The 20586-nt window shown below is 33.2% G+C and overlaps 2 protein-coding genes across 10 annotated transcripts in view; one reads left to right on the plus strand and one right to left on the minus strand.

Annotated features, from left to right (window-relative positions):
• Positions 1-1986: 1986 nt before the first annotated feature.
• On the plus strand, positions 1987-4878 carry LOC106672005 (odorant receptor 47a-like). 3 transcript variants are annotated; one of them, XM_014403048.2, is made up of 7 exons: positions 1987-2018; positions 2087-2770; positions 2841-2940; positions 4137-4244; positions 4301-4456; positions 4559-4628; positions 4698-4878. In XM_014403048.2, coding segments are annotated over exons 1-6 (1104 nt in total). In that variant the 5' UTR covers positions 1987-2016; the 3' UTR covers positions 4613-4628; positions 4698-4878. The 3 variants fall into 3 exon arrangements, with proteins under 3 accessions (XP_014258534.1, XP_014258536.1, XP_014258533.1); XM_014403050.2 differs by having other exon boundaries at positions 4712-4878; XM_014403047.2 differs by having other exon boundaries at positions 4559-4878.
• A 4385-nt stretch (positions 4879-9263) lies between these two features.
• Positions 9264-20586, minus strand: part of LOC106672017 (rootletin) — a 101665-nt gene continuing 90342 nt past the window's right edge. For all 7 annotated transcript variants that reach the window (XM_024227258.1, XM_014403077.2, XM_014403074.2 and 4 more), the window contains 20 exons: positions 20418-20554; positions 17718-17878; positions 17533-17663; positions 17281-17448; positions 16856-17227; positions 16184-16366; positions 15932-16124; positions 15797-15863; positions 15541-15657; positions 15312-15487; positions 15069-15254; positions 14762-15006; positions 14487-14702; positions 13972-14424; positions 11301-11489; positions 11080-11244; positions 10725-11021; positions 10197-10648; positions 10015-10138; positions 9264-9883 (listed from right to left, as the gene is read on the minus strand). In XM_024227258.1, the coding sequence (XP_024083026.1) occupies positions 9635-9883; positions 10015-10138; positions 10197-10648; positions 10725-11021; positions 11080-11244; positions 11301-11489; positions 13972-14424; positions 14487-14702; positions 14762-15006; positions 15069-15254; positions 15312-15487; positions 15541-15657; positions 15797-15863; positions 15932-16124; positions 16184-16366; positions 16856-17227; positions 17281-17448; positions 17533-17663; positions 17718-17878; positions 20418-20554 (4281 nt within the window). In that variant the 3' untranslated portion in view covers positions 9264-9634. The remainder of the gene's footprint in view (positions 9884-10014; positions 10139-10196; positions 10649-10724; positions 11022-11079; positions 11245-11300; positions 11490-13971; positions 14425-14486; positions 14703-14761; positions 15007-15068; positions 15255-15311; positions 15488-15540; positions 15658-15796; positions 15864-15931; positions 16125-16183; positions 16367-16855; positions 17228-17280; positions 17449-17532; positions 17664-17717; positions 17879-20417; positions 20555-20586) is intronic.

Raw genomic sequence — 20586 nt, forward strand, 5'->3', positions numbered from 1 at the left:
TCAGTATTTTATTCTACTCAAGAGTCCTCAGAGGCAGCAATAGAAGCCATGGCAGCAGTATCAAACTTACTGGGTTGAACATTCACTTTTAGATTAGTTATTTCAGTGGAAAAAATGAAAATATGCTATTTTACAACATCAAGAAAATCTACTCTCTTTCTAATACTATGATCTTGGCTCAAAACTAATTTACGGTGGTTGGTGAGGTAAAGTTTCTCAGACAAAAATTGGACCATATTGCTACAATTGATACTAAAGCAGAAAAATTTCATAATGTGCTAAAATGTATTTCATACCAACCCTAACACTAGCTTACTGTACTATAAAGCAACTGTAAAATGTAACAACAAAGTGACAACACTTTGAGCCCTGAAGATGATCTCAATAAAGATTGAAACGTTGGCACGATAAAGAAAATGTTTTTCTGAGACCTACTTCACACCAGACCGCATCTCACGATTTCTGAATAATTATCGATTAACGGTCACTAATCACCATACATTTCTGTAAGATCTATTATTGACTTTGGATCAATTTATTATGAACAAGCATCTAGATCTCAAATAGAAAGACTGGACATCATACAACATAAATCCCTCAAAGAGTGTACGGGAACTCTTAAAAGCACCCGTAATGATAACATCAAGGCTGAATGTAATGAAAAGCCTCTTGCATTTAGAAGAGAAAAAAGTGCAGAACATTTTGTTTTATGCCTAATGCCGAAAAAACATCACTTCTTCAGCATATTTGTGATCGATCTAATTATATTGGCAAAAAAAAAAAATCTGAATTCCAAGGAATGAGTGAATTAAGAGATAATCTTCCAATTTTTTCTACAGAACTGAAATTAATCAGAAGCCCCTTGATTGGTATTCACTGAATGACTCAGGAGGACATCCTGCAGTAGTTAACCCACGACTATTGGCTGATCTTCAGGAACTTTTTCCTCATGACCACCTAACTGTGTACACTGATAGATCCCTTAAAGCTGGCAGAGTGTGATGCTTTTGTTTCTTCCCATCTTACATTATAGGGGAATCAATTCCTATGCCAATGGGAATTTATTCAATAGAATAATTAGAAATTAAGATAGCACTGGCTTTGTGTGTTTGCAAAATACGTCCACACCTATAAACAATTATATGACAGCCGACATTAAAAATATCATCTATAATTTATCTATTATAAAAAAGAACATTCTTTTCGTGTGGTTAATGGTCACATGGGTCTATTATGAGAAAGCTGACACACTGGATAAATACGCTACACAGTTTTGCAACACAAAAACATAACGATTCCATATACAGACCTTTTCCAAATGTTAGAAACAAAAAGCAAATAGAGTGGCAAACTATATATGCTTCTTCAGACAAAACTTATAAGACTCTTTTTCTTATTATGAAAATAAAATCATGGTTTAGGAACCTGGACAGGACAAGAAAAGAGATTACCATCATACATTAAGAACTAACATCAGTATTTGTGCTGCGCACCTTCATAAAGTTGGCAGGGAACAACACCCCAATTGTGAGATGTGGGGAATCTTAAGATCCCACAAGTGCATACCATTGTCTTTATTTAAATTTTATGTAATTAAATTTGATGTTGTTGGAAATGTTGCAGTACATGTCATTTATACTATGTATATAAATCATGTTATATTTGGTCATTACACTGGATTCCTTGAAAAACTAGAAAAGATTAGAGAAGTACTGTTGTCATTAAGAGTGTTATAAATATTGGTCATCAGCTCAATTTGAAACGTTTAAGAGTATAGTCCATTTAGATATAATTAAAAATGACAAAGGTCACAAAGAGCCATTGGTTTTCACAAAGCTTTAATAATAAAGACATGTAGTCATTATTGCCAATTGGCCTCGATACAGATGGCTAAAATGAATGATATATTTGAATTCAACTATTTTCCAAAGGGCAGCACAATTATGATAATAATGCTTTGCAAAATCAACAAAAAGCCTTTAGTCTTTTGATGACCTAGGGTAGAATATTGCAAAAATGTATGTTTTCAAATTTCTTATCTAACCAGATTCAATATGCATTTATTAAACAATGTTTAATTTTTCAGGCAATCAAAATGTATCAAATTTGCTCGATTGGGGTTGCAATTGGCAGGCATTATTCCAATGAAAAATTCTTATAACCATTTTTTCAGTTTTAAACTTCTTTCTTTCAATGGAAAACTTACTATGCTTGTGTGCGGTATCATTTCATTCATGTTTGCCATTCAGTCTGAGTTGACAAAATCATTCACAGCATGGGCCATTTTCTCTGTGTCAGTGCAACTTGTGCTGAAGCAATACACAACTCACAAAAATGATTTTGCAAAAATGCTTGATGATGCCGACCGACTTTTGGAAAGTGTCTTGACAGACCAAAAGGCACGTGAAATTTTTGAGCCCATGGATTCAATAAGAATTAAGTTCTGTAAAGTCTTTGTTTATTCTTTGTTATGTTACATGCCACTTAATTTTTTTTCCAATGTACTTGACTACTTTTCTGGCAGACCGCTTAGAAATCCTTTCCAGTTGTGGACACCATTCAGTTCTATTTTATTGTCATTCGTCTTTCATTCATACATTTTATCAATGGCAATAATCACTGAAAGTTCTTATCTTAACAGCATTGCTAGTGTTTCCTTACATGTTGTAAGCTGCTTAAAAATTCTTTCTCACCGTTTGAGCAAGCAGCCACAGTTTATTTCTAAAAAAGTCGAGAGGGAGACTATAAAAATTCATTCAGATGTAATTCAGTGAGTTATTAACCAGCCAAACATTATATACAATTAAAAATCTATTATTAATTTTTATTTGTTTTCTCAGGTTAGTGGCATTGATGAATAAAAATTATGGAGCAATGATAACACTAGAGATATTAAGTGCTTCTCTTCAGGCATGTTTCACAGGATATCAAATCTTGGTTGTAAGTTAAGAGCATAACTTTTAATGAACATATTTTCAGTCACTTTTTAAAAGAATGCTTTAAAAATTGTAATACTATGTATTCAGCTTGTTTGTGTTATCAACTACAAACTTGTTCTAAGTAAATAGTAGGTAATTTGATTAAGACTGATTATTTTGGCCTGCCTATATTTTCAGTGTTGATTGGCAAAGATTGTGAAATGCCAAAATGTGTCTGACTCCCCAGATCAGCAAGAATAGGATGAAAAATGATCAGTAATGGCCAAATTACAAGTTCATTTCCCCACATGGACCACATGGAAAAAGCGTACAATTTAGTAGAAAGATTGGTCATTAATGTATATGCCATACAGAACCACAGTTTGTTTAGATTATAACTTTTGTAGTTTTATCTCTTAATTTTTCTCATTTTACATTACAAATATTCTTCTTCCTTATTCTCTTTTATTTCTTGGGTTGAGAAGGGTTTTGAACTTTGATTGAAAGGTCAATTAAATTATTTTGTTACTAAAATTTCATCATTTTGAAATGAGTGAATAAATGTCAATTCACTGGGTTACCATGTTATGCATTTTAAGGTTATTGTATCCCCTTTTATGTACAATATCTATAGTTAGTGATTGTTTGGAAATTGTGAGATGCGGTTTGATGTGACGTAGGTTTCAGAAAAACATTTTCTTTATCGGGCCAAACATTGTTTAAATTTAACAAATACATGTAGGATGTGGAGAAAAGTAAATTTATACAATGCAAAAAAAAAATTATATTCAATCAAAGTATTTCTACTCACTCAAAGTATTTTTTGGCATTGTATAAATTCACTTTTTCCCATATCCTACAAGTATTTAAACAATGTTTGTAAATCCCATGCCCTGAAGATGATCTCAATAAAGATCGACACGGCACGACAAAGAAAATGTTTTTCTGAAACCTACCGACCGCATCTCATGATTTCCAAATAATCATAGACTAACGGTCACTAATCACCACACATTTCTATAGTTAGTCTTAATTCAATTTTTGTAACTCCTCTTTAGGAGGGTGGTTCTACTATTTTAAAAAATATGCTGTAACAACCCCTACTCTCTTACCAGCTTTTGTTATTTGTATTTTGACTGGGGCTAGATCTTTATAATAATTGTATACTATTAAATGAAGTTTTACTAATTACTATTTTTTCACGATTTATATTTGCAGGGTCTTGAAAATTTGGATTCAAATCTTCTGGTTTTTTTTGTTGTCTTTATATTTATTTGGGAGTTACCTTTTATTATATGCTATTGCGGCCAGGAGATAGAAACAGAGGTGAGGATTGTATCAGATTTGTTTTCATAAGAAGTCTAATGCTTTTTTATGAACAGAGTGAAACTATACTCAGAGCGCTGTATCAGAACTTGTGGCATCAAAGAAGTCCAGAAAACAGGAAAACTGTATTTTTCCAAATGTTGATGATGTCAAAGCCCCTGAAGTTACATTTTCGAAATTTCATTGTGTTTAACTTTGCACAACTTGGAGGGGTAAGATTATTATTATCTTAAGATAATCAATTTTCTATTAATATTACTATCATTTAACACTTGCTGACTAAAAAATAAACTAAAACATCTTTATTATTGCAGGTGTTACAATCAGCATACACAGCAATGGCCATGATGCGATTGTTATTTATTTGAATCGTCATTACAATTTGTATTGTTAAATTATAAAATAATTTTAAGTTACAGCACTGAAAATTATCTTACTAACATCTTAAAACAGTCTTGTTTCCACAGACAAGCAGCACGGTGAAAGAAGATTTATGGATTTATAGATGCTAAGGCACTTGTCTTTTCTGTGTTTAATTGATGCAGTCATGTTACAGAACCACGGGAAACTGTAGCAAGAGAGGCAGTTTATTACCCTAAAATAAAATGTAATGTAAAAAAGCAAAATGTTGTATGTTCTATTTTCAACCCTAACTATTTATTGTTTATTAAAACTACTAAAATAGTACTAAAGCATACAGATTAAGTCCGATAAATTAGATTAAAGTCAAATTTAATCACCAACACAGCTCTTTGCTACGCTAAACCTGCACGACCGATGTGGGGTTCAAGCCCCTTGATAAGAAGAAGCTTCCAGCCCTAAAATCTTTAGAGGCTCCCCAGACTCAGTGATGAATTACTTCGTTCTTGTGTGTGTGTTTTTTTTTTCATTTTAAGAACTTAGCTGGACACTCACTGCATCTATTTATTGGCCTGAGGTTGTACCTTGTAAATGTGTAGTAGTATGCCTCGATAGACAATGGACGACACCTCCCACACTGTTCCCAATTGCCAAAAAAGGGGACATACCTACCTGTTTAATGCCACAATTAGAATGGATTATTTTCCCAGCATCTGGATATTTGCAGATGTCATTATGTTAAAAAAAACAAAAAAAACGGGCAAACCTGTAAATGAGGTCAAATCATATAGACCAATATCGCTATAACCAGGCTATTTATTGGCCTGGTATCCAATGTGTACAGGACACCTCGTTAGTAAATGGATGACACCTCCCACACTCTTCCCATCTCATCCTCATCATAGCGAACCATTTTTTTATTCCTTCTGTTCACAATCTGGTCTGTCTCTCAAACTTTTGTGAAATTGCAACACATCAGTTTTCTGGAAAGCCATTCAGGCACCATATCTCTATCCCATTGGGAATGACCTACTTTCATCTAGCTTTCACCCCCTGCTCTTCCAACCATCTATCCTTCTCCCTATTTTCTTTCTAACTTTTTGCCTCTTGTCTGACAAATGCTCTCAGTTTAATTTTACATTGTTTAGGTACACAGTAATTTTCCGAATCCTTTTAAGTTTTGGTGTCTTTATTTATATTTATTTATTTTTTTATATATTAATTTTTCAATGCTACTCATGTATATGCATGTACATATGTGTACCGAGTTGAGCTAAGTTTAAAAAAAATCAGTATTTATTTTGTATTATTATTATTAGTAGTATTGTTGTTTTTGTTTATTATTCTCTCTCCTTTTCAGCTCCTGACCTAATCTCAATCACATGAATCTAAGAGGACCAAAATGCCATCAGCTGTCACCTGGACATTTAACATGGATCTCTCAGTAGGTTGACACACAGGCACCTACTTTTGGGCCAAAGCAAGGAGAGAAAGGTGGCTCAATGTGTCCCACATAATAGAGGCATGCCATGCCTTGACTCCATACAGAGTGTGTAGGCATGCCCCAGATTTAAAAATGGTTCTCGTGCACAGCAGTCGGTTTCTGGGTCTGTTTTTCGGGTGTTTCACTGAATATTGTTATATTCTATGTATTTTGTTTCAGTCTGTATTTATTAGTGTGAGTAGTGAGAGGTAATGGTGAAATATAGCGTCTCCATCACCCTCCAGTAGACCATGCTTTGGGTCAATGGCAAAATAGTTATGAAAGTACCTCATATACCCTAATTTAGGTTAGATTATTAATACTGTGTGTAGGTCGATGGAGGGATATTCAGTTCTCCATCAGCTAATCAGAATGAGGAATGTATTTATTTGTACGACTGATTTATCCAATTTAAGTGGAATTAGGCTAGGTTATAGTTTGCCTACATCGGAGCTTAACCAAATTGCTAGGGAAGCGACGATCTCCTAACCATTTGTCTTTATGGGGATACTAGCCACCAAACCACAGATGGAGAGGGTGAACTGTCCGATGTATAGACACTAAAGACAGCTCATTGGGGAGTGACAACCTTTAGAGGTGAAAATTCGCACGATAATGGTCATACCTACCTTCTAATCCCTGGTTCTAATAATAAATCAATAATAAATCTTGAACAAAAGGATCTTCAGTGAGGTCACAACAGAAACGACAATTCTTTAAGTTTTTGCCGAGCTTTCAACGATTATCGAACTGATAATTCGATTGTTATTTATTTTAAGAAAAAGATACATGTACTTATAGTTATGCGTAACCGAGGTAACCTAAAGGACCACATTGTGGTTTTAAATAATTTTTAAATTTTTATATTATATTGTTTTATTATTTTTAATTAACTCCATACTGTTCATTGTTTAGGTATGAGCTTCACCTAATTTTAATTAATCTTTTTTAATCTTTTAATTAATGCAGTTTCTTGCTCTCCAGATATATTTCAACACTCATTGAGTTAAAGTAAGATAAATAATTGGTTTTTTGTATTTTTTTTAAATGATATAACATGTTCTAACTGCGATATTTTCCTAAAATAAATAGGTCCTGATGATGATGATATAATCGTTGAAAGCTCGGCAAAAAATTAAATAATTGTCGTTTCTGTTGTGACCTCACTGAAGATCCTTTTGTTCAAGTTGTTCAACAAGCAGGTCGATACATCATCTCATCTTTGATAATAAATCTAATAATAAAGGTTCTAATAATAAAACAAATAATTTTTAGTAAATGTATTCAGTTTTGTTTTTAGCCATGAAAGCTACATAATTACATTGTAAATTTGTTCAACAAAGATTAGCAATAGTTGAGTTCTGTATTTTGTCTTACATTGTAGCTGCTGAGGGCTAACTTTTAATTTTGTTCCAATCTCTTTTTCTCCAAGCGACAACGCCTATATATCATGCAATTATTATTAAAACAACACATCATTTCTGACACTCTACAGTACATCTATGACATTACCATTACAAAGTGCTTGTCAACTAATGTCAATTGGAATATCATCCCAATAATATCTATGGCCTAGTTGGAAATTTTTGTAAATTAATTTTCCAAATGGCCTCAAGAGCAGCCAAGTTGTGATTGAACATACCGAGACATGTATAAAGGTGTTTTCTTAAAACTCATCTAAATTATACCCAAACCATAGATGGAACCATAATTCAAAGTATAAAATTAAGAAAATAATTAATTTAGAAAAGCAATAATAATTCATAAAGCATATAAAAGTCAAACAACACAACAATATAAAAAATAAATTAACATCGAAATAAAAAAATATTGCACATTATAAACCATCAAAGATCGAAACAGTTGCCAATTAAGCAACAGTGATATTGAAGGCATGCTTACAAATAAAATTTAGCGCATTTAACACAAATGACAAAACCATAAATAAAAGTCCTAAGAATTTAGTGTAAATAAGTGACTGGGCTAAACCTTGCTAGCCCGTCATTATCTTTGTGATTATTTTGACAATTCTAACGTTTGCTTTCTAAAAAGAAAAAAGACAAACGAAATGGATCTGTGGTGGGTGCCTTTCTCAGAAGCTAATCATACGTGTTATCATGCTTTCCAATGAACAATAAATGAAAAAAATATTTGGTTTTACTTTTTAAAGTTAATTATACAGGTAAGAACAATAATAATCAATAAAAGTTAATTACATAGAATCAAATAAATTCTGATAAGTTTTTTGCTTATTACAATTTAAGTTTTTGAATTTTAAATAGAAAATGATAACATCGTGTGAATAGCTACAAATTATCGTTCTTATAAACCTGCTCTTGTCAAAATCTAACATTTAATCCCCTACTTATTCCCCTATTTTATTGAATTTTATTTATTTGCCTGTAAATGTTGTACAAAATTTTTATTGGTAACTTCATATCTGAAAGCAAATCCAATGTGTATTTACATATTTTAGGTGATCTAAAAAGACTAGTTTTGTTTCAGTTAAAAAAGTTAATTACAAATGTTTTGTTTCTTGTTTTATGATTTTTTTTTATTTGTCTCCCTGGTATTTAGTATTCATAGAATGTATGGATAATTTTTTCTAGGATTATCTTTTGTACTCTTCTTTTTTTAATGCAAAAAAGACATTTTTTTATATTTTGTTATTTAAAAATAAAATAAAATTCAAATGGGCAGTGTACAAGAAGAAACTGTCTACAAAATTGACTATATTTACAATTGTAACTATCTTTTAAAAAATCTCCAAATTTTTGAGCAAAAAAGGACGGTTCGTTTGATTTGTACTCCTGGCGCACTCATGGAAATTCTTTTCGTATTGTAGAAGTTTCCACTTTTTTACTGTTGAGGATTGTCAAATCAAAGTTTTTGGCACATGTAATTTATTCTCTTGGAAACTCCAACTTAAATTAGAAAAAAATAAATTAAATAAAAACCATTCTATTGGAAATAAATCAAAATTTCTTTTTTATGTGTGCATATAATGTACTACAACATACATATTTTATATGTATATTCAGTATTTAGTGTGTGAGTATTAATAAATTATTCTGTGCGGATTGTGTTATATTTTTGTATTTAATACTGTATATGTAGGTTTATTATGTGATGAAGTATTGATATATATAATATGTATTATTTATAATACAAAGTTTTATTTAATATCATATTAAATGTCTGAAGAAAATTTTGGATTTGTATCAATAAAAAAAAAGACAACAATCAGTCATTGATGGAATTTTTAAGTTATGAATATGTTTACAGACAATTTTCATTCTTAATCTGGTAACTTAAAGTGTTACATAATGATTGAAAGATTTAGTACCAACAGCAATAATTTTCCAATAAAACTTAATGGCAGTAACAAAAGAGTGAAGAACCTCACTTTTAAAGATATTTCCATGAGTAAGTCAAGACACAAATATACCATTTAAGCTCAAACAACTTCTCTTTGGAAGAGCATGATTGCCCTACCTGAGAGTAATCAATGTACCATGGTAGTCAAGTTACAACCATTTGCACAGTTTTATTTTCTAGACGAGTGAGGTGGCGGAAGAGCTATTGGCTGACCACTTGAGTGAAGTGTTGTATCCAGTTTTCTTGCCTCGTTCTCGAGCAGGTACGAATCAAGAGCAGGGTCTTGAGAAACATTGCGCAGTGAGTTGCCCAAAACATGATGTAGCTGCTGCACCTCTCTGCCTGTTCTGCCGCTTCTTAAAATAAACATCTGTCGTCTCTTCACCTCCTGGTTTAACTGCTCCCTCAACATCTTTACCTGCAAGAAGTGAAACAATAAAATATATATGATAAATAAGTTTAATTTTCACTTCACGAACAACAGAACAAAGGAAACCACAATGTTATTAAGCTGTCAAAAAGCTGTATTTATTCTAAGTGAGAATTTACCTGATTTTCAAGCCTTAAAATCTGTTGTCGATGTGATTGTTCTCTTGCCTCCAACAATCTTTCTGCTTGAAGTTGAGCTGATCTATATCTTTCTATATCACCTGTCCATTCCTTATTTGAATTTCTTAAAAAAAAAAAAAATCCGTTTAATTTATGATTTCTTAAAAAAAGTGTAACATTACCTTGACATATCCAAAGTTGACTTTAACCTGTGCAATTCTGATTCTCTCTTAGCCAGTTCTGTTTCAAGCGATCTGATCCTTGCTTTAAGCTCAATATTTTCTTGTTCCAGTAAAAGGTTATTTGTACTACCGATCATACCGATACTATCTCCACCTCCACCTATATCCCACTCACGAGAGCCTTTTTCTCCCCTTTCATAACTTTTGGAACGGCTCGACTGTAGTTTTCTTTCTAAGCTACGCTTCTCCGACTCCAAGTGCCTAACCTTGTCCTGTAGAGAATCTATCTTCATAACAAGTTCATTGGCTTGTCGTTTGAGTTCTTCTGACTCGTTAGGCCAGGCCTGCATCCTTAGTTGAGCTTCAAGTGCGGATTTTTCCACTTCGCTGGTCGAAAGCTCTGCTTGAAGCCTTGCATGTGCTTCTTTGATCACTGCATAATTTCTTCGCAACTTAATAAAACAAATAATGAATTAAAATCCATAATTCAAACCAAAACATTTTATATAACATAGTCTAAAAAAATACCTCTGCAAGATTGGCTTGAGATGCTTCTAAACGTTCCACTGCAACCTTTTTTTCATTTTCAGCATTATAAACTGCCTTTTGAAGAGATTTCAACTTCTCAGCATTATTTTGAGAAGTATTAGAAACTTCAGTAAGTGACTTTTGAAGGCTGGCGAGTTCTGATTGAAGTTCAACTTCTGTTTGGGAAGATCTTTCAAGAGTTTGGTTCAACCTCTCTACTGTAGTCTTTAGAGAAGTACACCTTTCTTCCAACTCTGACACAGTGGCACTTTCAGTTTCTAGCCTATCTTGTAGTTTCTAAAATTTAATTTTTGATAATAAATTAATTTTTGTATTTAACAAAAAGATTAGTTACTTGAATTGCTGCATCTTTCTCCTGCATTACTATTTGAAGCCTTTGAATGTCACCTTCCATTCCCATTCTCTGAAGTTCAAGTTTTGTCGCCCTCGCTTCACATTTTGAGAGTTCATCTTGAAGAGATCTTTTATCTGCATCAGTCTTTGCCAATGTTTGCCTTATCTGAAACAAACCTTGGATAGAGAGATCAGATACAAAATTACAATTCAACTTATCACCTTCTCAAGTTTGTCTTCACATAGGGCTTTTTCTTCTGTTATGTTCTTTAGAGCCATTTCAACTGTTGTAAGTTTCTCTTGCAGATGATGGCCTTCTTCAGTTTTACTCTGCATTGCTTCAGTCTGTGACTGTAAGGCTGCAGTTTTTTGACCAAGCCTTGCTTCTAAAGAGCCTTTTTCTTCTTGAACCTATTCCACACATATCAAATATCATATAAAAATGAATGTGAGGTGGGGTTTGAATTGCCCTTTTTGTAAATTATATTGGAATGGATCAGTGTGAGGGTGTGACTGAAATCTACAATTGCCAAGCTTTCAAATGTATCATCGTCAGAGCCTGTCTATTATTATTATAACAATAAAACTAAAATTATAGCAATGCCTCTGGCAATAAACTAAAACCTTTGGAGTAAATAAAATGATAACTTACAAGATTGAATTATTTAATAATTTATTGTTTAGGAAGATGTGGTTAAAACTGAAATGGATAAAATTAACGCACCACCCTTAAATTTTACTGTATTAGGTTGATTCATATACCAAAAATAGGTTTGGTTGTAAAATTATGCATTTAAAAAGAAAATATTAATTACTTAATTCTAGAAAAACAATTATTGAGTAAAGAACAAACAAAATATTAAAAAGACCTTTTTTGTCCTTTCATACTGGGTTACTTCTGGCATGAATAACGTTCGTTAAACGCCTTTGTATTCCTTGGAAAACATTTCTTATAAAATTCTGAGGAATCTTTCACAGCGTTTCCAACTCTTCTAGGGTGTTAAGACAAGGCTGTCGTACTTGTCACTTAAGTTGGTCCTGAACGTATTCGATTGGGTTCAAATCTGGGCTTCAATTTAGCCACACAATTCAATCACTCAATTCCAACCTCATTTGGGTAGTTATCCACAATATGTGCTCATTGGGTCTGGATTATCCTGCATTACCAAGAAACTCTCAAATGGTACTACATGTTCTTCGATTATGTCTTGTAAATACCTCTGTGAGGTTAGAGATCTTCCTTGTACAACAACCAATTCGGTGCAAGCGTTCAACAAAATACCACCCCAGAACATTACCCATCATGGAACCCCAGCATACAGCATAGAGCATTCGTCCTCAACCTTCCAATGTCCAATTCACATATTCACCTGCGAATTGAAGCCTAGCCATTTTTTGAGCTGTAGTAAAAAAAGGTTCAAAAGCTGAGTGCCGGGCCCTAAGGCTATTTTCATTGAATGTTCTTTTTACAGGCCTAGAGGAAATCGAAACTTTCTGGACTTGTCTTATCAAATTTCTTATCTCATTTCCATAATCCTGCAGTCATGAAGAGCGATGATGTATGGTGATTAGTGATCGTTAGTCTATGATTATTTAGAAATCGGAAATTTTCGATCGCAGCTCAATCAAATTCAACATCAATAACATACATCATCACATCACACAAAACATATAATATAACATATAAAACATGCATCACATTCCACACATCCAACATTTTTACATAGTCCAATTTTTCAACAATTTAGCTTTCCTTTTCCTAACTATCCCCATCTATATAATCCTGAAAGGATAATCCAGCTGAGCCATTACCAACTTTTTTTCCCATCGTCAGCTCTTTTCACCTCAAAGAAAACGACAAAAATGTCTTCCTTCCCCACCCCTTCAAAATCCAACGTATATAAACATAAAACAGCAATATCTCACTGGCACTCTCAACACAGAAAACAAAACTTTGAGTGAGTAGAAATACTTTGATTGAATATAAAAAATATATTTTGCATTGTATAAATTCACTTTTTTCCACATCCTATATATATTTGTTAAATTTAAACAATATCTGTAAATCCCAGGCCCTGAAGATGATCTCAATAAAGATCGAAACGTTGGCACGATAAAGAAAATCTTTTTCTGAAACCTGTCACACCACACCGCATCTCATGATTTCCGAATAAGCCTGATGATGGACGAATTCATCGTCTCTTTTGTCTGTAGATCTAGATCAACCCTGTCCTGACCTTCTAGTGTGAAGAACTGTTTCTCTGAAGTGCCATAAAACCATTCCTATTGTAGAGAGATTTATACTCAGTCTCCTGGTGACTTCACGCTGGCTGTACCCTTCCTTTAATAATGTTATGATCCTGACTGTCTTACTTATTCAAATGTCTGGCTGGAGCCATTGAAAAAGTTTTATGAATAAGAATAATATCAAATGAAATCAACGAAAGAAAAAGATTAACTGAAAGCAATCTTTAGGCATAGCAAAATGGAAGAGCATAATTCTAATTTTTGTGCACATGGGATTAATCTGTACAAAAGTATATAAAGGAAATAAACAAAGCATTATTTACTGTTTATTTTAACTATGATAGCCCCTAATTACCTGTAACTAATGTAGAAAGATAATGGATTTAATTTTAAGCTAAATAAATTAAGTGGTGTGTTAAATTTGCTAATCATTGTATATAAGAAGATTCAACTCTCATTGCCTAAAATTAAATAGTACACTAAAATACAATGTTAGTTGTGTAGTTTACTTATGGAAAAACAGCTCAATTAATTTAAAACAAAAATTATTATAACAGGCTTTTAATATAGCTTCTGAATTTGTTCAGTTGAATCTCTAACTGATCCAGTCCAACATAATATAAAACTTGTGACTAAATAATGTTACCTGTCTTAAAAGCTGAATAGTAGATTTTAATTTAGCATCAGATTTAGAGAGATCTTCATTCTGGGCTCTGATATGCTTCTTAAAGTCACTCAAATTGGCCTTCAGGTCATCTCGTTCCCTTTCAATTTGAGCTACTTGATGCATTAATGTCCTAACACCTTTTCTTACCGCATCCGGATCAACTTCTAACAAGATATTGTCACCTGCCCTTGAGCCATCACCATGATCCTGGCCGTGAGACTGAGCCTGTGATCTGACAGGACTCCACCTTCTTGTCGGAGATAGAAGCTTATAAGGAAGATTAACACTCCCGTCAAGCTGAATGCCTGCTATTCGGCGCAGTGTGGACCCTACTGAACTTAACTTTTGTTCAACTTCACGTTTGCTGCCTTCCAGGTGGACAAGCTGTGCGTCCAATGCTCTCACTCTGCCTTCAGATCCTCCAAGTCTTGCCTATGACAAAAAAAATTTATTTTTAACTTAAAACTAAAAATAAATTGAAGAATGCAAATGACCTTAAGTTCTTGTATCTGCTGGGTTGCATCAGTAAGACAAACTTCAAGATTGTGGCTTGTGTCTTGGAGCTTCCTTTCATTTGCTCTACTCTCTTCTAACCTCATTAATAGCTCTTCTTCTCTTTCTCTGAAACGCCTTTCTTCATCATCCCCCTTACTTCTGTTCTTTGCTGCTTCTTCTCTGGCATTGTCAAGTGAATTTTCCAATTCCATAACCTTTGGTAAAGATAAGAGTTAAAGAAACTTAAAAAAAAATATATTAAACTCTATATTACCTGTTTGGATAACTGATGAACTTGTTGCTTAGCTCTATCTCGTTCTTCAGCTTGACTGGACAACCTTGCCTGAAGTTGCCTCTCTTCAGAAATCTTTTGGTTAATAAGGTCCTTTGCTTTTGTCAGCTCATCCCCAGCGCCACTGGCTTGTTGCTTTGTCTCAAGAAGACTCTTGTCCAGTTCCCTAACCATTCCTTGAAGCCTTGCTCTTTCATTTTCTAGATTTCTTCTTGCCTCATCAATTGCTATTAATTTAAATTTAATTAATATCTTATACAACACTGTGAAGAAATTTTTTTACACATACTTGTTATTTTACTTAAAGCCTCCTCGAGGGCCCTCGCTTGCTCTCTCTTCTGTCCTTCAGCCCTTTTCACATGTTCCCTAAGTTCTTTATTTGAAGCACTGTACTTTTCTTTTTCAAAAGACGCATCTGCAAGGTTTCTTCTCACATCTGTCAATTCTTTTAGAAGACCATCTCGTACATTTTCCACTATAAAACAGTAAAATATATATGTAAAACTAATTGTCAATAAAAAGTATTTCTAACCATCTTTTAATCTGTGAGTTGTTTCATTCAACTGAGATGTTAAGGAATCGAGTTTATCTTCAGTAAGGTGAAGTTGAAGTTTGATATCTTCACTGTGCTGTACTTCAGCATCTCGTTCCTTGCAAACTTCAGAAAGTTTTGCTTCCAGAGATGCCTTTTCTTCTTCAGCTCTTGTCCTGAAATTCAATGGATTAAATCTGCCATGCCATTGTGTAGTACTGTCTATTACCTTAATTGCTCAAGCCTTGCATTTGTTGAATTGACACTGTCTCTTAATGAATTAATTGTTGCACGGTCTTGCTCTCCTCTAACTGCTGCATCTCTTCTATTTCTTTCATTAGCCACTCTAAATCATTAAGGTAAAATTTCCAATAGTGTAAAAATAATCATCACTTATTAATCAATGTTATTTGTACTAGATACTTTGTATTACACTATATAAACAAAAAGCACTTTGTGACTGAAATTTTAAAATAACAGCTTACCGTTCTGCTTCTATTTCTCTTCTTGCCTCTTCAAGTTTTTCAAAAATCACTTGATGATCTTGTTGAGCTGTAGAAAATTGAATTTTAGAACAAAATTAACAATACAAGAAAGAAAAAAAAAGGATTTTGGTTTACCAAGAAGAAGTGCTTGTTGCTTGTCACTTTCAGCCCTTAGCAGAACTTCTTCATGCTGCTGGCAAACGTTCTCAATTTGCTGTTGCAATCCAGAAATTCTTTCTTCAAGCTGCCTAATCTCAGAATCTTTCTCCATTGTTAAACCTTCGATTGTAGTTGCTAACTTTTTCTCCAAGGCAATCCTCAGTTGTTCCTGAAATTGAATAAAATTGTTATAATCCATTGTTACAAGTTTTTTTTCAGTAGTCTTACTTTTTCCTCTGTGAGTTTATGGATAGTTTCATCATTTTTCTTCTTGAGGTTCGATATTGTCTGTTTAAATTCCCCTTCCTTCGAGCCTGCCTGTTGGAGAAGCATCTGCTTTGTTTCTTGAGCTCTTTTTTCATTACTCTCCAAATCTGATTTGAGTTTAGCAATCTCCCCTTTTAGAGATTCCTGCAATAAAGCACGTCGTAATTTCTCCTCTTTCATCTTCACCATAACAAATCGAAAAATCGAGAGGACGTATAATTTTATTTTAATAGGAACCATTTGTTCCTTGTAAAAAGTTTTAGTTATCATTGAAATTTAGTTCAATCAGTATGACATTTCGACATTTCAGATAAATTACATGAAAGTTTAATAAGTCGAACAAATAATTCTTGTGAATGATAAATATAAAAAAGTAGTTATTTCTCAGAGTGTTGAACATGTGAAGGAAGAGAGAGAACTAAATGTATTTTGAATGAAAGGAAGTAGTATGCTTGAATGTGGGCATTGCTCCGTGGTGGTGGTTGGGACCATTATAGTTGTACCATGAGGGAATGTCTCCTGTTTTCTCCCAAATATATTTTTACATCTATTTCATGTCACACACCTATTTTAACTGTATGATTATGCCATCATTTAGCATGAATGATAATGCTACATTTTTTCATGACTAACCTCATGGACCAATAATTCCTGATGATCTTTCTCAAGCTGGGCCCTCTTTGCTTCAAGGTTTTCGATGTTAGCTTGGCTGTCGAACAGCGTCGCTTCCAAAGCTTCCTTATCTGCTCTCATGGATGCAATTTGTTCTTGGAGACGCTGGATTTCCTTTTCATTGCCTTCAAGCATTACCTGTTTGTTTTCACAGTCTTTAACTAGGTCTTCCAAACTGCGATTAATGCGAGAATTAGTTTCATTGACTTGTTCCAGTCGTTGCTTAATTCTGCTCAGTTCCTCATTTAAGGCCTCCCTCTTTCGCCCAGCCATGGAAAGTTGATTACTCAGCTCACACCGTTCTCTGCATGCTTGACTCAACTCTAACTCAACCTTAAAAAATTCAACTTTTAAAATGCCGACAAACTCAAAGTATTGTAAACAACCTTCTCTTTTTCCATTTCCAAAAATTTACACTTCTCATGGAGTGAGATTTTCTCTGAGTCAAGATCAAGCCTAGACTGCTCAGCTTGAAGGATCTCTTTTCTGAGTGAAGACAAGTCATTGTTTTGATCTTGAACTTGGTTTTGCAAAGAGATTTTATCATCTTGCAGCTATCAAAAAATATATTTTTTTATTTGTGTAAAAAAATACATAAATAAATACAAAATGTATAAACACAACTAAACAGAACTCACTCGTTTTATTTCATCTTGCAGTTTTTTCTTATCAGCTTCAAGGGAGGCAGCAACAGCTTCAGCTTTGGCCAGGGATTCATGCATATCAGATTTTTCCAATAATACCTGTTCCAACTCGAGTTCAACATCCCCTGTGGACAAATCAAGTTAGGGAAATGACAAGGACGTTCACTCAGACAAATTACCCCTTGTTTTGTCAATTTGAGAAAGCAAGCTGTCCGTTTCAGTCTTCTGTTGCTCGAGCAGGTCTTTGGCCAGGTAGGCTTTGTTCAGTTCTTCCCTGAGGGTAAGTATTTCTTCTTTCAATCGGCTACACCTGTCCTCCTCACTTCGAAGATTCATTTCTCTACAAAACACGTATTTTTTATGAACAAATATTAAACCAATTTTATGAAAAATTTTAACAACCTTGTAAAAATTACATACACAGTAATGATTAGTTTCTGGCTTCATTAAGTAAAATAATATTTTGTATTGGACAATTTTACATTGGTATAATGAAAAAAGTAAATACAACCTCCATTTCAACCTAACTGATTAAAAAGATATTTTGAGTTCTTTCTATATTAATTTTTTAAAAACTGGATCTGGAAAAATAAAATTGTGGGAAGATGACTTGATTTTTTAAAATAATATTTTTATTAATTTGTTGAAGTAGTGAGGAGCGGTCAGATTGACAACGGTGGGGGATTAGTTTTTGGTGCTTTACAGTCATAGATGTGTAGATGTGGTTTTTCCATTTTTACAGATATTGCGATATAATTCCAATGTATGCAGCTAAACAGTTCATACAATTAATTTTATAAATTACATTGGATATGGAAGTTGTTGGTGTTGGGTGTTAAACTTTGGAAAAAGTGTGTGTACTGTTAAGGCTATGTTAATGTGGTCTGAGGAGAAAAATGTACTTCATTTGTGTGAGACTGTGTGAACAAATGGAAGGGACATGTATATTGGTTTGTCTTTGTGGCAATTGGGTTGGTTATATGTTGCGTACTGTGGAGGATATTGTTTTGTGTAGTGTTGGTTGTAATTGTTTATATATTTACTCAATTAATTACACACAATTTTTTCAAAATGATAAATTTGTGTTATAGGCATGATTCAAACCCACAATTTTTGGCTAAATACGCTGCTGTCTACCACTTGAGCTATTGTGACTTCATTTGCCCATGTAACGAACTACTCATTTCAATTCCCCATTTATTCCAATTGGAAAGGTGAAAAAGCTCAAAAGCTGGGTTCCTCTTGCATTAAACGACCATCAAAACATTCATCAACATAAGTTTGTGCAACACTTTTTTGCTGAAACAGAAACTTTTCAGGATATTTATGACATTTGGCCTCATCCTCCCTATTCTCCAACCTCTTGCTTAACAACTCCTAATTTTTCAGCACGTTGCTGTTTAGTGTTCTCAATGTATTTGGTGGGAAAAGGTAACATGAAAGGTAGTTGTACAATAACAGTGTTGAGAATTGTGTCATTACTATATCTGCTAGTAAAGGGCCTAGATTGCTGCCCATGGCTATGCCAAAAGTTGTTTGTAGAAATGATTATATGTACAATGTGGAGCAACATTGTAACTTTGTTATGGAGAAAGATTTATGTTTTGCCGTTTGTCTTTGATAATGTTTTATTAATTTGATAAGTGTTAAGTCTATTGGGATGTTTGTAAAAAGCAATGAGACATCTAGAGATATAAGTATGTAGTTTGTGGGTTTGATAATTTGGTTTATTGTTTTTTTTTAAATGGTACGAGTCTTTTATGTTGTGTGTCTGCAATATTATTGAGCACGTTGGTGAAGTATTTTTGAAGGACTGAATGTCGGGGAATTTACAAAGGAAACTTATTGGTCTCAAAGAATATCTGGGTTTGTGGCTTTGACAGCTCCATACAATTTTTTTTTAGGGGGGGGGGTGATTTTTTCTGGAGAGATTTATACGTGTGCATTTATATTTCTATGTGTTGAAGTGTCTACTGAAGGATTTTATTGGTCTACTTGATGAGTGATGGAGTGGGATCAGATTTCAGTGTGTTATATGTGTTTGTGTATATAGTCATTTTTATTAATATATTTTCATTGTACTGTAGAATGGAGTTAAATTTATTCTATATTAACAATCCGATCAATGAAAATATGTACACGATTGTAAAATTATACCAATAACAACTGTGATAACAAAAACAATAAATAAATAATTTTTCTATTTAGCTAGGTGTTGTTTTATCTCTTATAGCTCATTAAGGATATGTGTTGGTCCTTAATATGTAAAACAGTAAAAAAACTTATAAGAACTATTAGTCTTAAGAACAAGTTCTTAATATCTATTTTCTAAGAATGTTATAAAAATACCAATAACGACTCAAAAAAATATTTGGTGACAATTTTATGAATGATAAATAATACTATGAGCAATCGATCATAATAATGAGGTTCACTCACTGTTCTCACAACTAATTTTAATCAATTTAATTAAAGGGTATTGCAGAGTCAAGTTAAATATAATTTCTTTATAAATAATAAGATCAATATGATATTTCTATGCATATGTTTTGTTTAATTTAGTAATCATTTTTTGCAATATAATTATAAAATAACACAACATTAAAAATGTGTTTATTGAAGAAGAATGCATCTTTTAGAATTGAGGGAGCATTCATGATGGGAGTAAAAAGAATTACTTCTAAGAAATGTGATTTTCGATTTTGTTCTTTTATGATAGAGCTCTTTATGAACATGTTTTCCGTTAAGGAGTGATTGTGATTTAAGGTTAATCAATTTGTGCTTAGAAAACTTGGCCTTCAAAGGGATCAACTTGTGTTTCAACCTGCAAATGAATGGTGAGAAGAAAAAAAAGTAAATTGTTAAGGGTAAAGATTTACCTTAGATCAGAATCCTTTGTCATTCTATCGATTTCAGAGTGCAGGTATGTTTTTTCATCCTCAAGTGCTTCATTGTTCTTTTGAAGTCTGACATTTGCCTTTTGCAGTTTCTCAAAATCAGCACTCAGATTGTCAAGCTAAAAGAATCAATTTCATAAGATGGAACGGA

Source organism: Cimex lectularius, unplaced genomic scaffold (assembly GCF_000648675.2).
Source record: "Cimex lectularius strain Harlan isolate CLEC.00 unplaced genomic scaffold, Clec_2.1 scaffold169, whole genome shotgun sequence".
In the NCBI taxonomy this organism is placed as follows: Eukaryota; Metazoa; Arthropoda; class Insecta; order Hemiptera; family Cimicidae; genus Cimex; species Cimex lectularius.